Source organism: Ursus arctos, unplaced genomic scaffold (assembly GCF_023065955.2).
Source record: "Ursus arctos isolate Adak ecotype North America unplaced genomic scaffold, UrsArc2.0 scaffold_7, whole genome shotgun sequence".
In the NCBI taxonomy this organism is placed as follows: Eukaryota; Metazoa; Chordata; class Mammalia; order Carnivora; family Ursidae; genus Ursus; species Ursus arctos.
In genome coordinates, this window is record NW_026623089.1 from 9,254,581 (window position 1) to 9,277,963 (window position 23,383).

Sequence of the window (23,383 nt, forward strand, 5' to 3'; positions counted from 1 at the left end):
TGGGGTAGAAGCATGCCTAGCATGTTAAAGAAATAACAGAGTCCAGTATGACTAAAGCAAGGGAGAGGAAGACAGCCATTACCATCATCGAGCCTCCGCTCTGACTACGCGGAGCTTATGGTGAGGAACCACGGGGAGACTTTCCGTGGAGGCGCCCAGGCCACTGCAGTAGGACTGAGTGTGCCCCGCCTGCCACCTATCCCTACGCCAGGCATCCCCCATAATCTCTCTCTACAACTCTGCCTGCCACGCTCCTCTTTTTGGCCTTTCCTCTGGCCCAATCCCTCTCCTCCCTTTGCTGCTCTTCTTCCCAGCCTCCCCACCCCACAGCCACTGCCGGCCACAGAGGCTGCTCCTTATTTTAAAACACGCCGTGTACGCTCCACACGTTGGCCACGAGACGCTCCATCATCTCATGACCCCAACGCTCCACGGGGATCTGGCCAGCCCGGCCTTGGCTTGGCTACCCTGGGCTCTGCCCGCATCAGCTGGTGCCTTTCACGCATTTCTGGGTTCCCAGCTGTCCTGGGCAGTCAGCACGCCAGAAAACGAACACTATGTCACTGGACAAAGGAGGGCGCAAAGAGGTCTGCAGAAGGGACTGGAGAGTTGGCATAGGCATGGCCCGGGACAGCGTTCCCTAAGTTGTGTTTCACCGATGGGAGTTACGCCCCCGACACCCACCCTGTGCCCATCTGGGCCAGAGGCCAGATAAAACACAGGGTGTTCAGTTAACTTTGCATTTCAGATCACTGAAAAAGGGTTTTCATATACATACGTCTTGGGAATGCCTCGCTTATCTGGGATTCAGATTTAACCGGACGCCCTGTATTTGCTGAGTCTGGTAGCTCTACCCTCCACCCCAACAAATGGACGTGGTTTGGGAAATGATCGGCCAACCCTGAACCGGCCTCTCGCTGGACATCTTCTCAGAGCAATGCACGTTCACCCCTGCAAATGCGCAGGGGTGAGTATTGGTGTGCTGCTTCCTGACTTCGCTCATGAGCAGATATTTCTCTTGGAGCACCTGGCAGAGAACCCCCGGCCCAGGAGATGACAACGCGAGGGAAGTCCAAGCCTCCTGAGTTCAGGAATGGGCCTGACTCATCTTTGCTCGCCCTGGACGGGTCACACCTTCTCTTGCAGGCTCAGTAAGCACCGGAAGAATGAAGACCCCTTCTGGAAGCCGGTCTCTTCATGGCTCTAAACTTTCCCGTCTCTCCTGCACCCAGTGCCCCCCAGGCCCTACTTGCAGCATATGTCCTGGAAGACGGGGGGGGGGCACTTCCTTAAAGCCTCAGAGCTCTTCCCACCAAATGATTCCTCCCTCACCTCAAAAACACTCCTGCTTCCCTCCCATCTCAAAAGAAGAAGTCTCCTCCCTGCTTCTTTCTAAAACCAAGTCCCTCTCAATTTCCTCCAGGACCTGGCACCCTCAAGCACCCCATCCTCCTGCCTGGACATATAGCACAGAGGACTCAGAAGGACCAGAGGACGCAGGGGAACAGGTGCTTTCAAGGGGGCCTTGCGGGAGGGAGAAGGAGCCTCAGCCCATCCCACTGTGTCCAAAGCAAGGCCCACAACCGCCAGCCTCCTCTCTCTCAAGCTGCACGGGCCTTCCAAGGCCCTTCAGATTGTTAGCAGTTCCCCAGAATCACGCAACATGCAACCATCTGCTCTCTGTCTGACCCAGAAGAAAAGCTCCCTACCTGCTTAACACCCTTTCCTCTTTAGAACTGACATTCCCTAATTAAATCATCATGGACCAGGAAACCCAGTCTTGCTGCAGGGCGTCTTGGCCTTGGCACTGAGGCCGTATCGGGATGGCTACTCCTTTGTAGGGGGGCTGTGCTGTTCGCTCAAGGATGTTAGGCAGTATCTTTGGCCTCTTAACCACTAGATACCACTGGCATCCTAAGCCCAGTTAGGACAACTAAAAATGTTTTAGAGGCGCCTGGGTGGCTCAGGCAGTTTAGCATCTGCCTTCAGCTCAGGTCATGGTCTCGGGGTCCCAGGATCACGCCCCACGTCGGGCTCCCTGCCCAGCAGGGCGTCTGTTTCTCCTTTGCCTCTGCCCATCCCCCCCTTCTTGTGCGCTCTCTCTCTCACACATAAATAAATAAAATCTCTAAAAAAAAGTTTCTAAAAATTGTCAAATGTCCCCTTGAGGGGCACCATCGTCCCTGGCTGAGAACAGCTGTCTCATTGTGTGGTCGTTAAGCAGGTCAGTCCACAGGGCCCATTACAGGGCCGGGAGGGCCTGAGTCAATCTGAAGACAATGGCCACGAACTACCATATGGAATCCAACCAGGGTCTCAGCAAAGGCCACACTTCCCATGGGGCAGGGAGGAAAGGTCTAGAGCAGGCAGGGCACGGTGTCTCCAGTCACCTCCAAGGCCCCCACATGGGCCTTCCCAAGCAGTCTCTCAGCGAGGGTAAGAAAACAGGCTTCAGGGGCACCTGGGTGGCTCAGTCATTAAGCGTCTGCCTTCAGCTCAGGTCATGATCCCAGAGTCCTGGGATCAAGCCCCGCATCGGGCTCCCTGCTCAGTGGGAAGCCTGCTTCTCCCTCTCCCACTCCCCCTGCTTGTGTTCCCTCTCTCGCTGCCTCTCTCTCTCTCTCTGTCAAATAAATAAATAAATAATCTTAAAAAAAAGAAAAGAAAAGAAAAGAAAAGAAAACAGGCTTCACCCCATGGGGAAGCAATTGCCAAGGAGGGAGGGCCACCATCGAAGGGGCACACCTGGTTTCCTGACCACCTGCTTGCACCTGACAACTGCTGTGTCCATCCTCTGCCTCAGGGTACTTAAATGCACCAACTTACTCCACCTGCAGAGTGCAGCCTGGTTTCCCAACAGAAGGGAGTCAAGAGGTCTGGGTTCCAATCCCAGAGCCCCTCACGTGCTGCGAGATAGAGGGCGAGGTCTGGAAGCTGCACATCTCACTGGGGAAGCAGGAGATGCCATCTGACACGCAGGGATGCTGTAAGCACGGGGGATGATTCTTGGCTGAGTCAGCGATGAAACTCACAAAGAGCCCAGCGCAGGCCTGGCACATGGTGGACACTTACATGGGAGCTACTGTTTAATGATGCAACATTTCCTTCTGTCCCCCATCGGCCAGTTCTGAGCTCTAGGAACACGGCCACCATACAGCAGCCACCCACACTGCGATCTCAGAACCGGGGAAGGTCAGAAAGGGAAGGAGGATCTCGGAGGACCGGCAGGCTGCCCTCTTCATGTTATGGGTAAGAAAACCGGGCTCAGACAAGCTGCATCCGGGCCCAGCCCGGCCCAGACGAAGGGTAGATACAGGCAAACCCCCAGCATCCTCCCCATCCTCCTGTCCCATGGGGCATGACCATGCTGGCAGGACCCAAGGCGAGGCAACCGACTGGTTGTTTTTGACAATGTGGGTTTCCAGGGGAGCAAATCATGTCTTTATTCACAGCCAAGGGTCTAATCTATCTATTATTTCATGTGGCTCTTTCGGCACTTTTACTAATATCCCGGGTGCTTTGCAGATGAAAACCAAACAATAGATACCCCCCCCACACACACACACATGCCCTTTCTTTCCTGCGGTTCTCAGAAGGAACCCTTCTTCCCCTCTAGCCACCTCTGAAAGCAGGCACATCCACTGGTCACGCCTCTGCTGTGCCCCATGCTGTCTGCAGAACGGACAGGCAGCCTTTTCAAACAAGGGCTGCGAATCAAATGGATCTTTGTACAGCCCAAGCCCGGGGGGCTTTAAGCAGTCACGATCCCAACCGTAAGAGCCCTTATTGTGTAAGCCACATATATTTAGCTTCACTGGAGTTTTCCAAGAAGGAGAAACACAAAGTCCCTGTTCAAAGACTCCAACCGATGTAATCAAAAGTTCTGCGGGGCTGTGACTCGTGGCGATTACCAGCTCCAACCTCTTCCGGGTGGGGGTTACCTCCTAATCCCCTGCAACGCTCATTCGTTCTGAAGTTGCCCTCTAAGAAAGAGGCGGGAGCTGTGCATGTGTTTGTTTTTAAGAACGGAGACCGTCCTTTGCTTTGTTGAAAAGCAAGTCAGGCAGAAGAAACAAGGACAGGCCACAGAAAAGAACAGAAGCAGCAAACCATCCGCAGACGCTGTCAGGATGCGTGGCTGGGAATCCTAGAGAGCGCACATCAGCTCACAGCAATGGCCCTTCCCTGTTTACTCCTTGGTGCGGGCGGATGAATCGCACACCGTAATACACCATCCTTTTCTTCTCAATTCTTTCCTAAAGTATCCCACACGTTTGTGGGCATGAACTTGTATCCACAAAAAAAGATGGTTTATCTCCACTCACGTGTTTGATCTAGGGATGACAATCTATTTGTCATTCACTTTCCATTAAACCTAAGGGTGATTTTTTTTCACAGTACTATAGGAAATGAATTTTTATATACTTCATAATATGAAAGAAAAAATGGGAACGCTAAAAAATTCTCAGCAGTCCTTCCGGCTCCTTCCCCACCTTAAAATCAAATAAACTGCAATAATTTCTCTCTCAGGGCCCAGCCCCTGGACGAGCCATGCAGAATCAGACACTACTAGCTGATGAGCTGTCAGAGATGGGAGAATATGAAAACTGCCTTTGTCAGATACCAGCAAAGACATCTGCCCTCCCCCCAAAATGGTCCTAACCCTTCCTTCCAGGACCGGGGAGCATATCTGCTCAGGAATCAGCCCCAGAGTCTACCCTTTCTAAAATAATAGTCTGTTTGAACCCAGGGCAGGTAGAAAGAATTCTACCCATTTCTTTGTAAAACCAACATCAAGGTCAAAATGTCATTTGACTTTACAGTTCACCTGGCTTCTGGCCAGGGCAAGAGTACAAATGGAGGCCCAGCCATCAACTTGCTCCTTCTCCTCCCACCTAAGCTCCATCCCTTACCTGGGGTGGCCTTAAGCACAGGTATGTGGACACTCCACCTGTAGGTCCCAGCCCCCACTCTGGTTCCTCCCTGGCTGAGAGGTATAAACATGGGTACATTCAGCCCTGGGAAGATGGGCCATGAGAAGGGGACTGGGTGGGCCCAGGAAGTGGCTGCCCCCAGGTATCTAGAGTGTGGTCTAAGAGACTGGCCCTGCAGCCTCACCACAGAGAGAGGACTGTGGCTGGATGAAAGCCAGCGTGGGGCCCTCAAAAATACACGGCCCAAAGCAGGAAGGTAGTCCAGATCTAAGGACAGTCCCACCTGGCCCTCTGACCGGCCTGCAGGGCCATTTCTGGCAGTCCCCACCTCCTTCCTGGTCTCATGTTAAACTTCCACACTGGAGATGGTCCCACCCCGGCTGGTTTAACTGGAGGACGGACGCACAAAACACCAGCCGGGTGGGCAGGCTGGGGCTGAGGAATGAGATCTGTCCCATTCCCTGTACTTCCAGCAATCCCATCTGAAAGGTATGGAGAGATCTGTGTTTTAAGTCACAATGGGGGAGAAAGGAGGCAGGAAAGTGATATGAAGTCAGGTAACTTGAGGTTAATGAGGAATAAATGAACCATCCATGCGTGGGTTTGGCTATCTATGGCTTTCTCTTCTTTCCCATTTACTACGCATCTCCATTCCCAAGCCTATGGGGACTGTGGTCTTTAATAAAAATGCAGATTCATGTGGGCTGTCAAGCACCAGTGTTCTTATGGGAGCCAAGGGCCACATATTAGCATCCAAGATAGAAGCCCTAATAGAAACCTCCCAGACCCACTGACCCCTCAAACCCAATTCCGGATGCCAAGTGAAAGGTACCCAGAGCTAAATGCGTGGTTTCCCCACAGGCCTCCCCTAAACATCATCAAAGCAGACAGAATTATCCACTATATCTGCTCACTCTTAGTTTTCACTCACGAAACAGCTCGGAGCAGAGAGGCCCCAGTGCCTGGGTAGTGTCTAAGGAGCTCCAGCAACGGCCCCCGGGGAGTGGGTGCCCCACTCCAGCTACCCCAGCCCAGGGCTGCTCCCAAGCTTCCCCGGGTGGGCGGGGGGAGCGCCTGACCTTGGTTACCTGGTTCTTCCAGGGGAGGCTGTGTGCTGATCTCAGGTTCTGGAGTGACTTCGGGGGGTGGCGGGGGTGGGGCTGGTGGAGCTTTGACAGGAGTCGTCGACTCGGGGGTCTCAAATGCTTCTTCAGAGTCAGAACTCCTGATGGAGAGAGGAGGAGAGAAACACGGGGTTAGGCAGGGGCCAGGGGCCAGTGCTGCTGAGGCTGTGTGGCCTCTGACCCCCCCCCCCGGGACTGCTAGAACCAGGCTTGTTGCCTAATTAAGCTGTTCGAGGACAGATGTGAGGAAAGTCATTTCCCAGCATGATTCCCAAGAGTGAATCTCATTATCACCAGCTTTATTCCCAAATGACATATGCCTTGAACTTAGCCCGAGAAATACATACTTCTGGCCTCAGTGACAAATACAAACACCGGGGAATCTTTTGATCAACTCTGGCACCAATTCGGTCACACTGATATTCCCAGGAACACATTTCGATGCCATGGTTCCAACACATCACAGGGTCCCCATTCCGTGAAACCAAATTGCATATGGCCTCTCCCCATCCATCATTCTCTCCCACTGCCCTTCCTTCCCAGGGCTTCTCGTAACTTATTATAGACGTATTCACCTCCTAATTGTATTAATTATCTTTCTCATCTACTGGGCTTCAAGGCCATGAGGGCAGCTGGCCTTATTTATTACAGCATTGCGGAGCCTAAGCCAGGAGGCGGTGAATAAACATCTGTTGAATGAATGAGTGAATGAAGGAAGGAAGGAAAGCAAGCTGGCAAGGCAGCTCTCCGGAGGATGTGCCAGACCAAGACATAAAACACAGCCTGCTGACCGCAACGATACGATAATGACCACTGCCGCTCTGCGGGAGGCTCTGCTCTCCGGAAGATTCTTCATCCAGAGAACTGCGCCCAAATTCCACCCAGAGGACACCCCCCCCAGAAATAAGGGGGAGGCTGCTCAGCAAACTAAAGCCTTATCCTGGGCTCCAGAAAACCCAGAGCAGACAGCCCTTCTCCATTACCCTGCTTCTACTGGGCGTTCAATTTTAAGCCAGAAAGAATGAGACCTCCCCAAATCGTGGAGCCAGGCCTGTGTCCTCGGGCCACGGGGCAGCTCCCGCCTTGCACACAATGCCCAGTGGTGCGCGGTCCTAGACTACCCTCACTCTGAGATGCCAGAGCCCCAGCCCCTGGGCTGATTCCCGACTCAGGATAGTATACAGTGACTAAAATGCCGCTTACTCATTCGCAACAAGGAAGGTCTTTATCAAGACAGTGGATACTTAGAGGACTGCGGCTGGCACGAGTGACCCAGCAGGCAAATCTGGGTGAAGATGTTTGTAATCAGAGGGTGACGAGCCAGGTGAGTATGGAGCAGGAAATGCTCCCACTGCTGAGCTGCTGCAAGGGTCCAAGGACTCATGACCTCCACAGAGGACAGCCTCTACTTCTAAGACTATCTGTCAGCCGGCAGAGAGAACCAGGAACCAAGCCAATCCCTCCACCGTCAGCCAGCACAGGAAAAAGGAGCCATTTGGGGAGTTCTCCTTCAGAAATATCTACACATTGATGTTTTTACAACTTGTTAGAGACTCATTTTATCAGTGCCAAAGACCCCACCCCCAAGAATCCTGGCTCCTGCAACCAGCCCCAAAGCCCTCCAGGGATCCAAAGAGATGAACAGAAACACCAGAGCTGCTTTTGATGGCATCCAATGAGCCGAAGCTTGCATACTATCAAATTTCGTGAGGAAAGCCTGAAACCCTCCCCACAGGACAGGGGCCATGCTGACCTTTTACAAACACACATGAATATTAAACGCCTTCGCTTTGGTCCAGGGAAGTGAAGATCCACACTTGGCCAACAAGAGATCAAGGTACCTGAGTGTTGCAGAGTCCGTTTACCGGCATGAAAAACACAAGGAAGTTACACGAGGCAGTATCGAAGAGAAACAAGAGTTCGGATCACCCGGGGGGGCCCCGGACGTCACCCTGCCCCCAGCACTGCACGCGTCTGGGGCAACACTGACAAGACGCACGGAGCCAACTTGCCTCTTTCCAGAGTTTCCTTGAAGGGCCATCAGACTGGAGTCCCCACTGCTGGTCACTGCTGTCCACATCCACTGGGCCCATTCCACCAGGGGCCATATCCTCCAGGAGGCAAAAGCCATCTCTGCTGAAGGACAGCCTTGGTCCCCTGAAGTCCCACCCCCGATTCCCCTGCCGTATCTCTGGGATCTAAATCTGTCCACGATGTCAGGAAGGAGTTAGCCACACTGCCGGCCACAGGCGCTGCAAGCTTCTCCAGCGTGCAGGAGAGACGTGGAGTGAGAGGCTGCGTGCTCCTCCCGTGGCTTCTGCAACCCCAGGGCCCTGGCGATGTGCGGCTTTAGAGCACAAAGGACCCCTGCTCTTTCCCAACAGCACAAGCAAGCGACAGGGAGGGCCGGATGCTCTTGGGTCCGAGCTGCTGAATTCCAATGAGGTCTCTCGGACTGCAGCTGCCCAGCCAGGCGCACCTGCTCAGAAGGGGCCACCATTCCCCACTGCCCTGTGCGGGACGGAGAGGGCACATCCAGCCACTTTGTGGTTCCTTGCCTGTTTACCATGAACTGTTTCTGCATCAAAACACCACGGGCGACCGTGGACCCTAAGAATGGCATTCACTTCCGGTGATGCCTGCGTTGTGTTCACATTTCCGCTCCCTCTCCCAGGAGCAGAGAGCAAGTTAATTAGAGGAGGCGGATGGCAGCTTTTTTAATTAGCTCTTTTTCCCCTATTCAGTTTCCCAGAGGGCTCAGAAACATTTCCAAGAGCAAGGATTTCTGTAGTCCACCCACAAAGAGCCTGTACATAAAAATAAAGCAGCACTTTGGAGGCCCAATGCAAAAAAGCAGCTCCCCTTGGCTGTTTGATTTTTTTTTTCTACTAGAAAAAACCGAAGTACAATAAGTGATTCTGTTAAGGCTCCGCACACTTTCAAAATGAAAGAAAAGGAAATTAATTTGCTGCAAAGATGCACCAGAAAGAATGTGCCACTCCGGTCTGCTAAAACATTTCTAAATTAGAGAAAAATGCATTTACTGGGATATGCATACGCTATGTTCACTGGATAAGTAAATATGCAAATGCATGCAAATGAAATGTCTTTCCCTAGTGTAAAAAGATAGCTCCTAATGACCATGCATGAAATATGGGGACTTTAATTCCCAGCATGAAAAGCTTTATAATAGTTATCATATGCTGAACTTTTGTTATCTGTCAGGCACTGGGCGAGGCCCATTTGTACATTTCTCTATCATCTTCAAAAACAGCCTGCCTTCTGGAGAGCAGGTCCACTTTACAGATGGTGTAACTACTATGGCTTAGGGAAGCAAATTATTTTGCCCTTGGCCATCTAGTTAGCAAGCAATGAAAGATGGGCTCAGATCTAGAACTGTCTGCCTATCATTCTCCACAGCAGAACTCTTCTTCCAAATGAATCCTAGGCGTGGAGAAAAGCAGTATTTCATTTATTTTATAAGCTCAATTTAGAAGATACTCTTATGATAAAGTCTGTCATTGGGAACAACAAAGGGATCTTGACAAACTTGAACATTTGACACCAGGGGTTGGGGATGCCAATCGCAGCATCAGACCTGCTAATTGCTCCCCGGTTGCACACGACCAGGCAGAGCCCTGACGCAGACTGATGAGTGATTGCAAACAGCACCTGTTTTTTAACAGCTTGTCCCGCGATCACGGGATATTCTTTAATAAGGCAGACAGGGCCGAAGAGCTACCTAGCAAAACCAAATTCACCCAGCAGCACAGGGCAATACGCTGATGGTACCCAATGCCACACGGTGTGCTGTGCGTGGAAGGGAAGACAGAAACATGTAACCCCAAGTCCCGACAGACGGTGCTAGCCGCCACTGAAACCACACCTGCCAAGCTCCCCAGGTGTGTGTTGGCCAAGTTTTAGAGTATCTTTTCAAATATGTTCTCAGATTTCAGAGAACCTCTATAATATAGTTCTGAGGTCCCACGGAGCACAGGCTGAAAACCTCTGCTCCACGCACTGCAGGTATTCCCTCCGCAGACGACACACAGTGTTAAAACGGAGCACTTTATGGAAACTGTCCCCAAAGCAAGGTGGCTGGCAAAATGTAGAACCCTAGAGCCTGTTGCCCTATCTTTTTGCTTTACTTTCAATATTTTCATGTTTTACTCCTATGAACTATAACAACAAAATAGTATAAGGTCAGTACCCACAAATACATTAATGTAATAAGTTAGCATAACATATGATAAAGTTAGTATAACATAATCACACATACACACAAAAGTATGTGTGAGTGTGCACGTGTATAAATAAAACATGGGTATCTTTTTCTTTAGTTTACTTACAATCCCTATTCCCAACATGGGGTTCAATGTGGGGTTTGAACTCACGACCCCCCGAGATCAAGAGTCACACGCCCTACTAACTGAGCCAGAGAGGTGCCCCAAAACCTGGGTATCTCTTACCAAAGAGGTGCTATAAATGTTGTTTTTCAGCTTATCATGGAACAGTGACATTTTGCTCAAGTTTTATGGGAGGTAATTCAAGGGCTTGGGAAAAGAAATCTCGAACACCGTAGAATGACTCTTCCAACCCCGAGGATGGAAGAAAATGTCCTATTCCAACACGCTTATCACGTCCTTTTCAACAGGCAAGGAAACTGAGGCCAGGAGAGCTGCAGTGACTTCCCAAGGTAACCAGCCCGTTCTGGCACAGCCTCGGCGGGACCTTCCATAGAACCAACCTGCTTTCATTAAACGCTGACTCTAAGTAAGAGCCCCCCTCCCCATCCTAACTGCAGTGCCCCGCCACCTGGAAATCTAAAGTTACCTATACTTGAGTGCTATCTGATTATCAAGAAATAGCTCATTCTTTTTTTTTTTTTTTTAAGATTTTAATCTATTTATTTTCGAGCAAGGGAGGGGGAGAGAGAGAAAGAGGGAGAGGGAGAGAGAGGACTCTGTGCTGAGCATGGAGCCCCATGTGGGGCCTGATCCCACGACCCCCAATCATGACCCGAGTCAAAACCAAGAGTCGGCCACTCAACCGACTGAGCCACCCAGACGCCAAGAAATAGATCATTCTTAAGCATTGCTAAAGGGACGTTATCTATCTAGAAAGTTCTCTGTTTTGTTTTTTTTTTTTAAGATTTTACTTATTTATTTGACAGAGAGAGAGAGACAGCGAGAGAGGGAACACAAGCAGGGGGAGTGGGAGAGGAAGAAGCAGGCTCCCAGCGGAGGAGCCTGATGTGGGACTCGATCCCAGGACTCTGGGATCAAGCCCTGAGCCGAAGGCAGACGCTTAACAAGTGAGCCACCCAGGTGCCCCTAGAAAGTTCTCTATTTCTACAGCAATTTCTCAGAATTCTAGCGTAAGTCGGCCTGGGGATAGAGGTTTTGCAACCCCCCACCCACCAGGAGTGAAAGGCCACAGTGCAGGCACTCAGGAGGCTGGGGCTCCCGGTGACAGAAGCCCCACCCTCTCAGGTCCTCCTGGAGGGCCCAGCTGGGCAAGAGGGGCAGGTGTCCCTCCGGCCCCCCTCCCTCTGAGACCAAACCCAGGGAGAGGTCATAGTGCTGGCCCAGAGCCCTGGTCGGGACGAGGCTCACATCCTTCAGGCCTAAAGACCACCTGCCATCCCTGAAGAGAGGGAGACCTTCCAGAAACAAAACGGAGCTCTCGGCAGATCAGACCGGCTTCTTCATCTCCGCAGCTAAGGGTTTGATGGATTTGTACGTGAGAGGGTATTTTTGAAACTGCCTTGCACTAAATTCTATTCATCGAAATATTCTGCTTTAGGCAGCCTTGTCAAGAAACGCTGTCTCTGTCGCCACATGTGTGCACACTCGCGCGCACACCCACACACGCTTCCCTCCTGCCGAAAACAACTTGACCAGACTGGCAATTTTTTGGAGCTGACTGAAAAGAGTCCTTCACTGTCATGTCCCCATCCTGCAGATAGAGAAGCAATCCGCTCTACAAGATCCCTCCTCGACACGTCGGTCAAGGAGGGACATTATTTCAACATGACCCAGCGCACAGACCCTTCTCGGATTGGGAGGTGACCGAGGAGGCCACGGTCAGGTGCTGTCTTCCACAAACACACAGCTAGTTCTGGCGAGCCAGGCTGCTGGAGTTTTCCAGGCTGACGCTCCAGGGGAAAAAAAATCAAAGCACATGACAGCACCCTTAAACCAAGATTCCCAGCACCCAGCATCTGTCGGGTTTCTGAGGCGGGTCCCATTTTCAGATTCCAGCCGCTAGCACTTGGTGGGTACTGTGAGATACCATCAGGGCTCCGGGGGCACGGGCAATCACACACTGGCCGCTTCTAGGTTAGGGGCACCCCCAATGAGGAAAGTGGTGTGGGGAAGACATAAGAGCACACATAAATCCAATGGAATAGGAGAGACAGAATCCCCCCCCCAAGCAATGAATGTCTCCCATAGAAGTCCTTCCAGCTACGACACTCGCTATATCTGAGTGAATGCAGGCAAGTCACCTGACCATGCGGGCCCTTGGACTGTTTGTCCAATAAGTGGGAAAAACAACTAAAAGGATCATTCCTTCCCCTTATACTGCAGCTGATTCTGCCCTTGGCCTCCAGCCCTTAGAAATCTGGGGGAATGTGATTTGCTAGCAAGCTAAGTCTTCCTTTTTATTTACTCACAGCTACTGATTTGGACCTGAAGGAGAATCTGGAGCCTACACACTGTGTGGGATGGCTGTCCTGCCGGGCCGCCTGTGAACAGAAGTGTGTCCTGGAGGACACAGGGACTCTCAGGGTCACGCTGACCTTGACTTCATCCTTCACTCGAGGAGCACATAACCCATACACCCCAGGGTCAGGGGAGGGTTTCCAGAATGGAGGAGGCTCAGTGTGGGTTGTGTGGGGGCATACAAATGTGCCCAACGAAACAGCCCCCCACACACTACATTTTGAAACGGACTTATTTGCAACAACACTAGGCACTCAGCAGAGCAGACTCTCCGTGGCTGAGTGCCTTACTGCAAGCAGTGTCGGTTGAAGGCCGAGCCGGCAGCCCCAGGCTCCCGATTCCACCTGTTTGTAACTGGATCCTGGAGAAATGCCAGAATGCCAATCAAGTCCCAGGAGAAATAAAGAGAAAGGACTCGACTGCCCTTTAATGGTCTTGCCTTCCGCAATGATATCGCCGAAATCTCATCTTTGTAGCTGAACTCCTTGCTTGGGTAACTTAAGCTGGAATCTTTAAACTCAGATTCTTAAAAATCTAACTGGAAATAAGATATTCCTAGATGCTAGCAAGACAAGAATGGAACACACAGAACCGAGAAAGACCTAAGAAGGAGCTTCCAACGGACTGTCATTAAGAGTTCTTCTCTTTTCTCCAGAGAGAACTCCAGAGCACGCTACCTGGTCAGACTGCTAACAAGCAAAGTTTCCCACCCAGCCAAGACACCACCAGCCATCAAGAAGACACAAGAATGTCTCTGTTCAACCACGGGTGCTGAAGATCCTACACATTCCTCAGTGAAAAGTTCTGGTCTTGTCCGAAAACATTCTTATCCGCCTTTCATACACCGTTCTAATAGGCTTGTGCTATGGACCGAATGTGTGTGTGTGTCCCCAAAATTCATGTTGAAATCTCATTCCCAACATGACGTAGGTGATTCAAACCTGATCAGGCCCCCGTGAAGGGTAAGCGTGGCCTCTTACGAAAGACACCCCAGGGAATGGCCTTGCCCCTTCTGCCAGATGAGGACACAGTAAGAACACGACCGCCTATGAACAAGGAATCAGGCTCGCACCAGACATCAAATCTGCTGGTGCCGTGACCGTGGATCCCCCAGCCTCCCGGCCCGTGAGGAATAAATGTTGGTTGTCTAAGCTGCCCCCTCTATGGCACTTTCATCATCCCAGCCCCAACAGACCAAGACAGTCTGGTACCTCGCCTCTGAAACCAAAACAAATCAGAAGGGGCAGGGAAGACAGACGCGTAGATAGCATCTATGAAGCCTGAGTGATCCGCGAGACAGAAGGACTGTAAAAGAAGATGCAAGAACTCGGAAAGAACAGTGACGTCTGGTTAACCCCTAGGGCTTCCCCAGTGCCCGGCAAGTGCCAGACCCTCCCCCAGCACCCACACTGTTGACGCGGCCGTGGTGGGTTCAAGTGTAGAGTCAGGAGAGCTCCGAGTTGAGTAATAAGTAGGAAAAAACAGCAAATTAAGGGATACGATAATTAGATATGAACATAAATAAACATACATCAACACCCATGCGTACTTACGTAACACACATATACCTGTGTAGAGACAGAAATAGACGCACACATAGGCAACATATGCGTTGGGTCTGTAAGCCGAGAAAGGTATGTCAGCATGCGTACATGCTTGTTTGGTACAGGACGTTGGCCTGAAGGGGGCAGGGCCCAGCCACGCTGCTGGGGATGCCAGGGGCCTTCCCAGATCCGCTCAGCATGCTCTCCCAAAGCCCATGGGTCCAGGACACAAGGAATGGAACTCGGCTGGGTTTGATTAGCTGGATTATGTCCAGGGCGACGTGGTGCAAGGGAAGGAGCTGGCCAGGCATTTGGGGAAAAGGTGGCGGCTGGAAGCTAGCCTTCCTCCGGGCACAGCCCAGGGCAGACAGACCTGCCCCTTCAGGCGCTCCTGCAGCCAGCAGGAAGCATCACCCTGCCTCCCGGGCTCACTTGCACCTGCCACAAGCATCCCTCTGATTTCAGGGCGCCTCCCCAGCAGTGCCTGGATACCAGGATGGGGGTGCCTCAACCCGGGGCTGCTTGCCTCAGCCCACCTCACAGTTTGCTCCTCAGTGTCCTTAGCTCTCCTTCATCTGACCCTCAAACAGGAGAGGCATGTGGACATCATTCCACGACAATTTCAGTAGGACTGGTCCCATGTTCCGAGCCAGGCACCTGGGCGGCCAAGTCAGACACACCAGCTCCCTGCTCTCAAGGAGCTTGCGTCCTTCTGGGGCCCGAGGAGGACAATCCAGAGCCAAGAGGCTCCGTGACTTGCCGAGGGGCTCAGAGCCCTACAGGGGCAGAGCCGACACGAGAGCACACGTCCTGCGCCCCTTGTCCCACACCAAGTGGCTTCCTCTGTGTCCCAGGGGCTCCTGAGCATTGGCAGGCTGGAGTCTGCAAATTAGTCACCAGTCTATTAGGACGCCATCGGTTACCAGGGCATCCTCAGCTCTGGGGCGATAGATCAGACAATGGGGTTCCCACATCTGGATCCACAACTGCCCCATGGGGGCCGCCGGCCAGACCAGCCTGGGTCCCTTGCCCTCTGTCCTCCTCACTCCTGCTCCCCTCTCCCTCAGCCACACCTTAACCTGACCCCTCATTCAACTACCGAGTGGGCATCCAGGCCCGCCCTCCTGACTATAACTGCTTGAGGTTCCTGGGACCTCGGGTGACAGGGTTGCTTGTGGGCCACCCAGACCCTCACTGTTACCCTCACTGATTCACATCTTGGACAAAGGGCAATAAAATCATGGGGTCAAGGGAGACTCAAGTGCTAAGTTCAGAGTGGATTCTTTCTGCTCAGCAGAGCAAGGGGGGTCCGGCCTTAGCATTCTGGGCTCCCAAGTTCTTTATGTCCAAAGCACCCTCACCTAAGGGTCTGTCTGTCTCCATGTCTATCTCTGCGTGACTCTGTCTGTGACTCTGAATAGGGCTGGGTTACCATCTGTCCTAGAATCTCTGTCTCAGTACTTGTCTCCTTCTCCTCTGCCTTCCCTTCTCCCAGTGTGAGTGTGAATGCGAGTGTGTGCGTGCACACACACACACACACACACACACTGGCACCTCCACTTTCCCCACCAACTCTGGTCAAAAGGAGGAAAAGCACATTTGGAGGCTGCCCCGCTAATCTGAATCCTGCCCTTTCTATTGATAATTAAAGCTCTTGTGTTTTGACTTCATAATTCATCACTTACAATTTTGCCTTTAGAGTGGTCCTTCAAAGCCTTGCAAATTATTATTAATAAAAATTATTATTGGGGCGCCTGGGTGGCACAGCGGTTAAGCGTCTGCCTTCGGCTCAGGGCGTGATCCCGGCGTTCCGGGATCGAGCCCCGCATCAGGCTCCTCCGCTAGGAGCCTGCTTCTTCCTCTCCCACTCCCCCTGCTTGTGTTCCCTCTCTCGCTGGCTGTCTCTACCTCTGTCGAATAAATAAATAAAATCTAAAAAAAAAATTATTATTAATAATAGCAACAGAGAAAGGATTTGAGGGCTTTTACTGCATCGGACATTAACCCCCCCTACACTCGTCTTTTCCTAATGTTTCAGTGTACATTCATTACTGAGTCATGCTGAGGTCATTGCTTTTTAACATATACAGTTGACCCATGGACCACACAGGAGTTGGGGCACCAACCCCCCACGAGCTGTCAAAATCCAAGTATAACTTTTGACTCTCTAAAAACTTGACTGCTAAGAGCCTACTGTTGACCGGGAGCCTTACTGGTAACATAAAGAGTTGATCATCTTGTATTTTGTATGTTACACGTATTACATACCGTATTTGTACAAGAAAGTAAGCTAGAGACAAGAAAATACTAAGAAAATCGTAAGGAAGAGAAGGTATATTTATAGTACTGAATGGCACTGGAAAAAACCCATAGAAAAGTGGAGCCACACAGCGCCAACCCGTGTGGTTCAAGGGCCAACCGCACACACTTTACAGGTAGATTTCACCTAGTTTGCTAAAACCTGAGCCGCCCAGAAAGCAGTGTGAGCTCCCTGTGAGAGCCAAGCACTGGGACTACAAATCAGAGCATCCCACCCTCCTGCTGAGACTGCTGACCTTGAGGGAGCCTTCCGAGCTGGGAAGCTTTGCTGACGGAGAGAACTGAGCCCAGAGTGGGTTTAGGTATTGTCGTATTTCATTTATCTGCAAACCAGTAATTCTCCCCGCACTGCCCAGAGGTGACGCTCAGCCAACACGTCCCCCAGTCCCCCAGTCCTCCAGCCGCTCTCCGCGAGTCACAAAGACAAACTCTTCGGAAAAATTCCTTCCCAGCTCTGCTAAGTAAATGACAATGTGCGGTGGGTCCACGGGGTGTCTCCACCATGACGTTGCCCCCAGAAACAAAATGGAAAAAACCTGGACTTGGGATGGGATGGCTAGAGTACTTTAGTGAAAAGTGTGACGTGTAGAAAGTTTTAAAAGCTCATTTTCTACCGATGTCTGCAAACAGTGCTTTTGTACGATAAAGAAGGAGCACTTAAATCTTCTGTCCCTTTCCTTCCAATCTCCTTACAGGACCAAAAGGAAAAGAATGGCTTGTAAACAGACTGTCAGTTGCAGAGAATAAGTATTGTTCAACGCCTTGAAAAATGCGCATTTCCTTAGGGCACTGCCTGCTTCAAGATATTTTCACACCATTCTCTCATACATAATGCAGCAACATCGCTCAGTCTTTGACCCACTTATTAAAAAAATTCTGAACAGAGGGGCGCCTGGGTGGCGCAGCTGGGTTTGATCGTCAGCCTCTTGATTTCAGCTCAGGGCATGATCTCGGGGTCGTGGGATCGAGTCCCACGTCGGGGCTCTGTGCTCAGCATGGAGCCTGCCTGAGATTTTCTCTCTCCTCCCTCTGCCCCTCCCACCCCCTCAAAATAAATAAATAAAATCTTTTTAAGAAAATTCTGAACAGATAAAGTCGGAATTAAATCATGTTGTTCACGTATAATATCTGAATTATCTGATTCTGATAATTTTGTAGAAGAAAACCAGCGCAACGTTCATAAAATATAAAAATGAGCCTTTACCGATCTGGCTCCAAAATTCGTGCTCCTCCACTTGGGTGAACTGGGAGCTCCTCCAACTGGGAGCCATTTCGGACAGGTTCCTTAACGCACCTCACCTGGGCCCGCCTCCCCGTCTGTGCGGTGGCAGGGACCACCGACGACAGCGTGCGGTTGCCGTGAGAAGTGAGTCTGTACTCCATTTAGAAGTTTACTCTCTTCAGTCCTTAACATGTTAAAATTCTACAACCAAGAATACAGTATCCTTCACCTGAACACCATCAGAGAAACATAAAGCATAGTCCTAAAGCCCCTGTAGTCCGGGGGCAGCTATACCCATGATTCGTGAGTTTACAGAGCAAAGAGAAAAGAATGGGATTTTCTTGCTCTTCCCACACACCCTCCCCCTTCCCCTCCCCAGCTCTCGTGCTCGCGCGCGCGCGCTCTCTCTCTCTCTCTCTCTCTCTCTCTCTCACACACACACACACACACACACACACACTGCTAAAATGGCTGTGGGCGAGGAATTGCAAAATCAAGCAATAAATTTCACTCGAATATTTACTGAATTAATTCACAGCCACTGACAGAAACTGTAATCAGCAAAGTAGAAGGAGTGCTGACTCTGTTTTGGGCTCTGGGGTGCGCTTGGGAGTTTTTCTCTCTCTTGCGTTCCCTAAAAGGAAGACAGACATGAAGACAGACATGAAGAAGGAAGGAGGAGCCAGTCATCACAGAGCAGGGGAAAGAAGATTCCAGGCAGAGAGAACCACAAGATGAAGAGCCCTGAGGTCGGAAGGCGCTTGCCAGGTGCAAAGGGCAGGCTGAGCTATGGTCCCCTGGAGAGAGATTAGGGCCAGGAGGAGAAAGTCTGCCGTGAGGAGCTGGAAAGCCTGGGGAGGGCTTCACATGGGGAAGGACTCCCCCGATGTATGGTCGTCAAGGCTACCGTGACTGCTCTGACAAGGGCAGCAAGGCAGCAGTGGGGGAGTGGGGCAGAGCCCATCACATCAGCCAGGAGACAGGAATCCAGAGACAGAAGGTGGGGCCGTGCACTAGACAAGCAAGGGGAGGGACAGAGGGAGAAGCAGCTGCAAAGATGAGGAGTAGTCAGACTACCGTGGAAGGTTAAGGAGAAAGCTGAGATCCCAAGTGTGCTTTCAAAAAGTTTCGGCTAAAATAAGCATTTACTTTTACTGTCACCATAACTGATACAAGAAAGAGGATAGTTTTTCTCGGGGCGCCTGGGTGGCTCCATTGGTTAAGTGTCTGCCTTTGGCTGAGGTCATGATCTCAGGGTCCTGGGATCCAACCCCGCATTGGGCTCCCTGCTCAGGGGGGAGCCTGCTTCTCCCCCTGCCTGCTGCTTCCCCTGCTTGTGCTCTCACTCAAGCGCTCACACACTCTCTCTCTCTGTCTCAAATAAATAAATAAAATCTTTAAAAAAAAAAAAAAAAAGAAGGTAGTTCATCTCTTACACCGGTCAATTTAATAACAAAAGTATCAAAGCCATAATCAGTGGTTTGAATACAAGGCTGGTAAGTAACCTCAGATGTCAATTACATATAACAAAGCTCCAGTGAACGATACAATTTCCCACAGCAAACGGGCAAACTGTCTCAAGGTTAAGGGTTTTGTGACAATAACCCAATTGAGTTAAAATAGACTCTCAGAGCTGACCTTCCTGCCACTATACTACTCAATTGGATGATAAAAGGAACAGAGTAAGGTATAAATCTGACAATGGCCACCTGACTATTTCCAGTCCTCGTGCCTGCAAGCCCTCAGACTTATAAACAAGCTTCGGCCTTCTCTCTTATTTTTAAGACAAGGGCAGCTTTGTGCTTTGTCTTCTCAAATCTCTTGCATCAAAGGCTCAAAGTTTTCCATTATCTCGAGGTTCCTCCTATTTTAAAAGTCATGCTTCTGGTTTCAGCTGGAATCTTAATGAAAGTTGAATCAAATAATTAGGGGCTTATTTCTTCTCTATTTGTCACAGGACATGCTGACAGATCAAGCATTAGAAGTAAGAAAAGGAAAGAATCAAGGATTTCGGCTCCCACAACTGGAAGGAGGTGATACTGGGGGAGCACACGTGCTCTGGTATGAATGGAGAATCTGACAAATTTTGCCCAAAATTAAGATGGAAAAGCTCTGACTCTTGACATTTCCATATCGCACTTCCTTCAAAAGCCAACACCAGAGGGGGTTCGCTTGCTTGGCCCAGGTGGTCAAGATGAACAAAGGACTGAACAGATTGGCCCCGCTCAAGATCAGACTTGGTGATGGCAATCCATCAACCAAATCATCATTCCAGGGGCGCCTGGGTGGCTCAGTCGGTTAAGCATCTGCCTTCAGCTCAGATCACGGTCTCAGGGTCTTGGATCAAGCCTGGCATCGGGCTCCCTGTTCAGGGGGGAGTCTGTTTCTCCCTCTGCCCATCCCCCTGTTTGTGCGTTCACTCTCTCTCTCTCAAATTAAAAAAAAAATCTTTTAAAAAAATCATTCCAGGGGCACCTGGGTGGCTAAGTCGTTAAGCATCTGCCTTCGGCTCAGGGCGTGATCCCAGGGTCCTAGGATCGAGTCCCGCATCGGGCTCCCTGCTCCACTGGGAGCCTGCTTCTTCCTCTCCCACTCCCCCTGCTTGTGTTCCCTCTCTTGCTGGCTGTCTCTCTCTCTTTCTCTGTCAAATAAATAAATAAAATCTTAAAAAATAAATTCATTCCATAACCGCTAAACAAGTAAATAGAAATCCTACAACAAAGACATTTGTTGAAATGAAAACGAGCATTTCCACCAAAGAATATGCAGGAATACTCGGATACAGAAAAATAACCAGACACTCCCCTAGGTGCTATTTCAAGACGGAGGCCCCACAAATCCTCAATTCCCCCCTTAGACACCATTTTCACCCCAGCATGTGGAAGCAATGCCTCAGAAAGAGAGGGAAGGAGAAAGAGGAGGAGAGAGCCAGCATCACTCAGAGCAAGGGCCTCGATGGGCACACTTGAGGAGCAGGTTATGGGGGGGTGGTCTGCAGGGCATCCAGAGGTGGGCCAGCCCCTCCCATCCCCATGCATCAAATGCTTTCCAGCTTAGCTCTTTCCAGGTCCCAGACAAGAGAAAACCGCACACTGCTCACTGACTCATGCGCCCAGGTGAACTAAGGTTTGGGCGCCTCTCAAAGACTGAGATGCTGTTCCTTCGTTTCCTCGGAGAATTCCAAGTGCCCAGCCAGAGTCTGGAGCTCCAGCAGGAACCTGGTGCCTGCACAGCCCCACCTCCACTCTGTCCCCCAAATCCCTTCCTGCTACAGAATAATGCTGTTGGCTCCCTCACTGCCCTCCAGGCCTGAGCCTCATCCCCTCCCCCTTTCATTGTCCTCCCTGCTTCAAAAGCCTCACCTGGGAGCCTCCCCTCCCTTTTTGCTTCCAAAAGGCCTCGTGCACAGGCCCCTCATCCCTGCTAGAGCAGCTTCTCCCCCCTGCAGCTGCCTTTCTCTCCCTTCCAGCCTCCAGCGGCTACCGCTCCGTCCAAAATCCTCAAGTTTCAACTGCCTCCCTTGTTTGCTGACCTGCCCCAGCCGACTGCACGTATACCGACTGCACGTATATTCTGGTTTCCTAGGGTCAGACCAGCCCTTTCAACAGCTCTAATCTGCAAAGCTAGCTAAGAGGCCCTACGTTTTTTTAGGAAAAAGCCAAAAAAAACCACAAACAAACAAACAAAAACTATTTCTGTCTACACATATAATGAGATGCAAGTAAAATGATGCTGTATATTCCACTTAGTTGGGATGAGGTGTGGGCACTGGACAGATGTCCTCTTGTCCCCTGAAGAACAGCCCTGCCTATTCCAAACAGCCCCCGTGGTGGGCAGCCTCTAAGGCTCTAAACCATTATCTATATGGGGGCGTAAGACTAGGAGGATCTTCATTAACTAGGGAGGACCTCGGGAGAACTTCAGGAAAGCCAATTTCCAAACAACCCTGAAGAGGAAGGTAGGCTCTTAATTCTATGAATACGGACCCCTGCATTAAACAAGAGAGGCTGCCCCCATCGTAAGTGGCAAATCTGGAAACTCAGAATTACAGTCAGCTTGTGCGACACAGAGTAACATAAAAAAGGTGGGCTGTTTTCTCCCTGGTCCCTTGAACACAAACCCAAATCTGGTCACATGACTCCTCTCTTAACTAGATCAAAGGCTGCCCACTGCTGCCCAAACTCCTTAGCGAGACTCATGAGGCCTTCCAAGATTTGGCCTCTGCAATTTCCCTCTGGTCCCACCCTGGTCCCTGCTCTCACACCACATACTCAAGCCAAACCCCACACCCTGCCCTCCACCGGCCCGCCAGGCCCCTTCCAGCCCCTCTGCACTGGCTCTTGCTGTTCCTTCCACCTGGCTGCCCTCCTGCCCAGCAGATACCTGCTCAGAAAGGTTCAGCAGAGATGTCCCCTCCTCCATGCAGCCCTCCATTACTTCATCTCCACTGAACACTAAAGTGTCCGTCCCAGTGCCTACCACACCCATGTGCATGTTTGGGGTGTAAACATGGGCCTCTCCCAGTAGACCGTGAGCTCCCTGCAGGCCAGGTCCCTGTGTCAGTGCCTCACAGTGGCCTCCGAGGTACAAAGGGCCCAGACATCGTTCTGCCTCTTCAGCCTCTTCTATCCTACAACCTGACTGGTCCGATTCCATTTAATATTTTTTTTACCAATAAAATATTACATCTGGGTATGAGGGCAATACTTCCCAGGGCCCCTGAGACTTGGGCAATTTATACTGCCTCCAGGAAAGCCTGTACCCATCACCCCCAAACGTCTGGTTCCCTTCCACACACCATGCCAGGATTGTAAGCCCTGAGTTTTAGAACAGGTGGTCACATTTGGAGGTGGGAGAATAACAGTATTCAGGAAATTATAAACACAACACAACATATTATACTGTAGTGTAGTATAACATAATATAACATAATATAATACAATTAATACAATATAATATAATATATAACATACTTTGAGCAAAATTGGGAAACGCACCGTGAAAAGCCAGGAAAGCAAACACAAGGGACGGAAGTGCATTATTGGAGAAAGCCCATCTAAGCAGGCTGGTTTCTAACGTTTAGCACCTTCTTTTCCGCTTCACAGGCACCGAGGGGTTTTCTCAGGGAGTGACACGAACGCATCCTTCGGCACCCTGTGCCAGTACTTCCGGGTTTTCTTCGCCAGCCTTCACTAGGAATCCTGCTACATTAAAACAACAAACCCACGAGCAGACTACTTCACAAACATTTATCGTGTCTTCTTCTCCAGCGTCCCCAACTTGAGTATGTAGCCCTTTCCTCTCTGCAGAATCTCTCAGCCATGGGGAGGGGGGGCGGGTAACCCCATTGCTCGGATGTCATGACTGAGGCACAGAGTTAAGCTGGCAATGCCGCATGCCCAGGAACCTAGGACAGCTTCGCACTGAGCCAGCACCACAGTCCACTAGCTTTTCAAGGTGGTGTCTGTCGAACTCTGTGCTGTTCCTAACGGTGGAGTTGGGCTGCTTAGTGGTG

General features: G+C 50.8%; 1 protein-coding gene across 28 annotated transcripts in view; it reads right to left on the reverse strand.

The window, feature by feature from the left end:
- The window catches only part of TACC2 (transforming acidic coiled-coil containing protein 2), a 200,287-nt gene that overhangs the window by 38,819 nt on the left and 138,085 nt on the right, over positions 1-23,383 (reverse strand). For 17 of the 28 annotated variants that reach the window (XM_057308275.1, XM_057308271.1, XM_048218779.2 and 14 more), the window contains one exon: positions 6,014-6,159. In XM_057308275.1, the coding sequence (XP_057164258.1) occupies positions 6,014-6,159 (146 nt within the window). The remainder of the gene's footprint in view (positions 1-6,013; positions 6,160-23,383) is intronic. The other 11 variants (XM_048218778.2, XM_057308280.1, XM_048218769.2 and 8 more) reach the window with 1 other exon arrangement.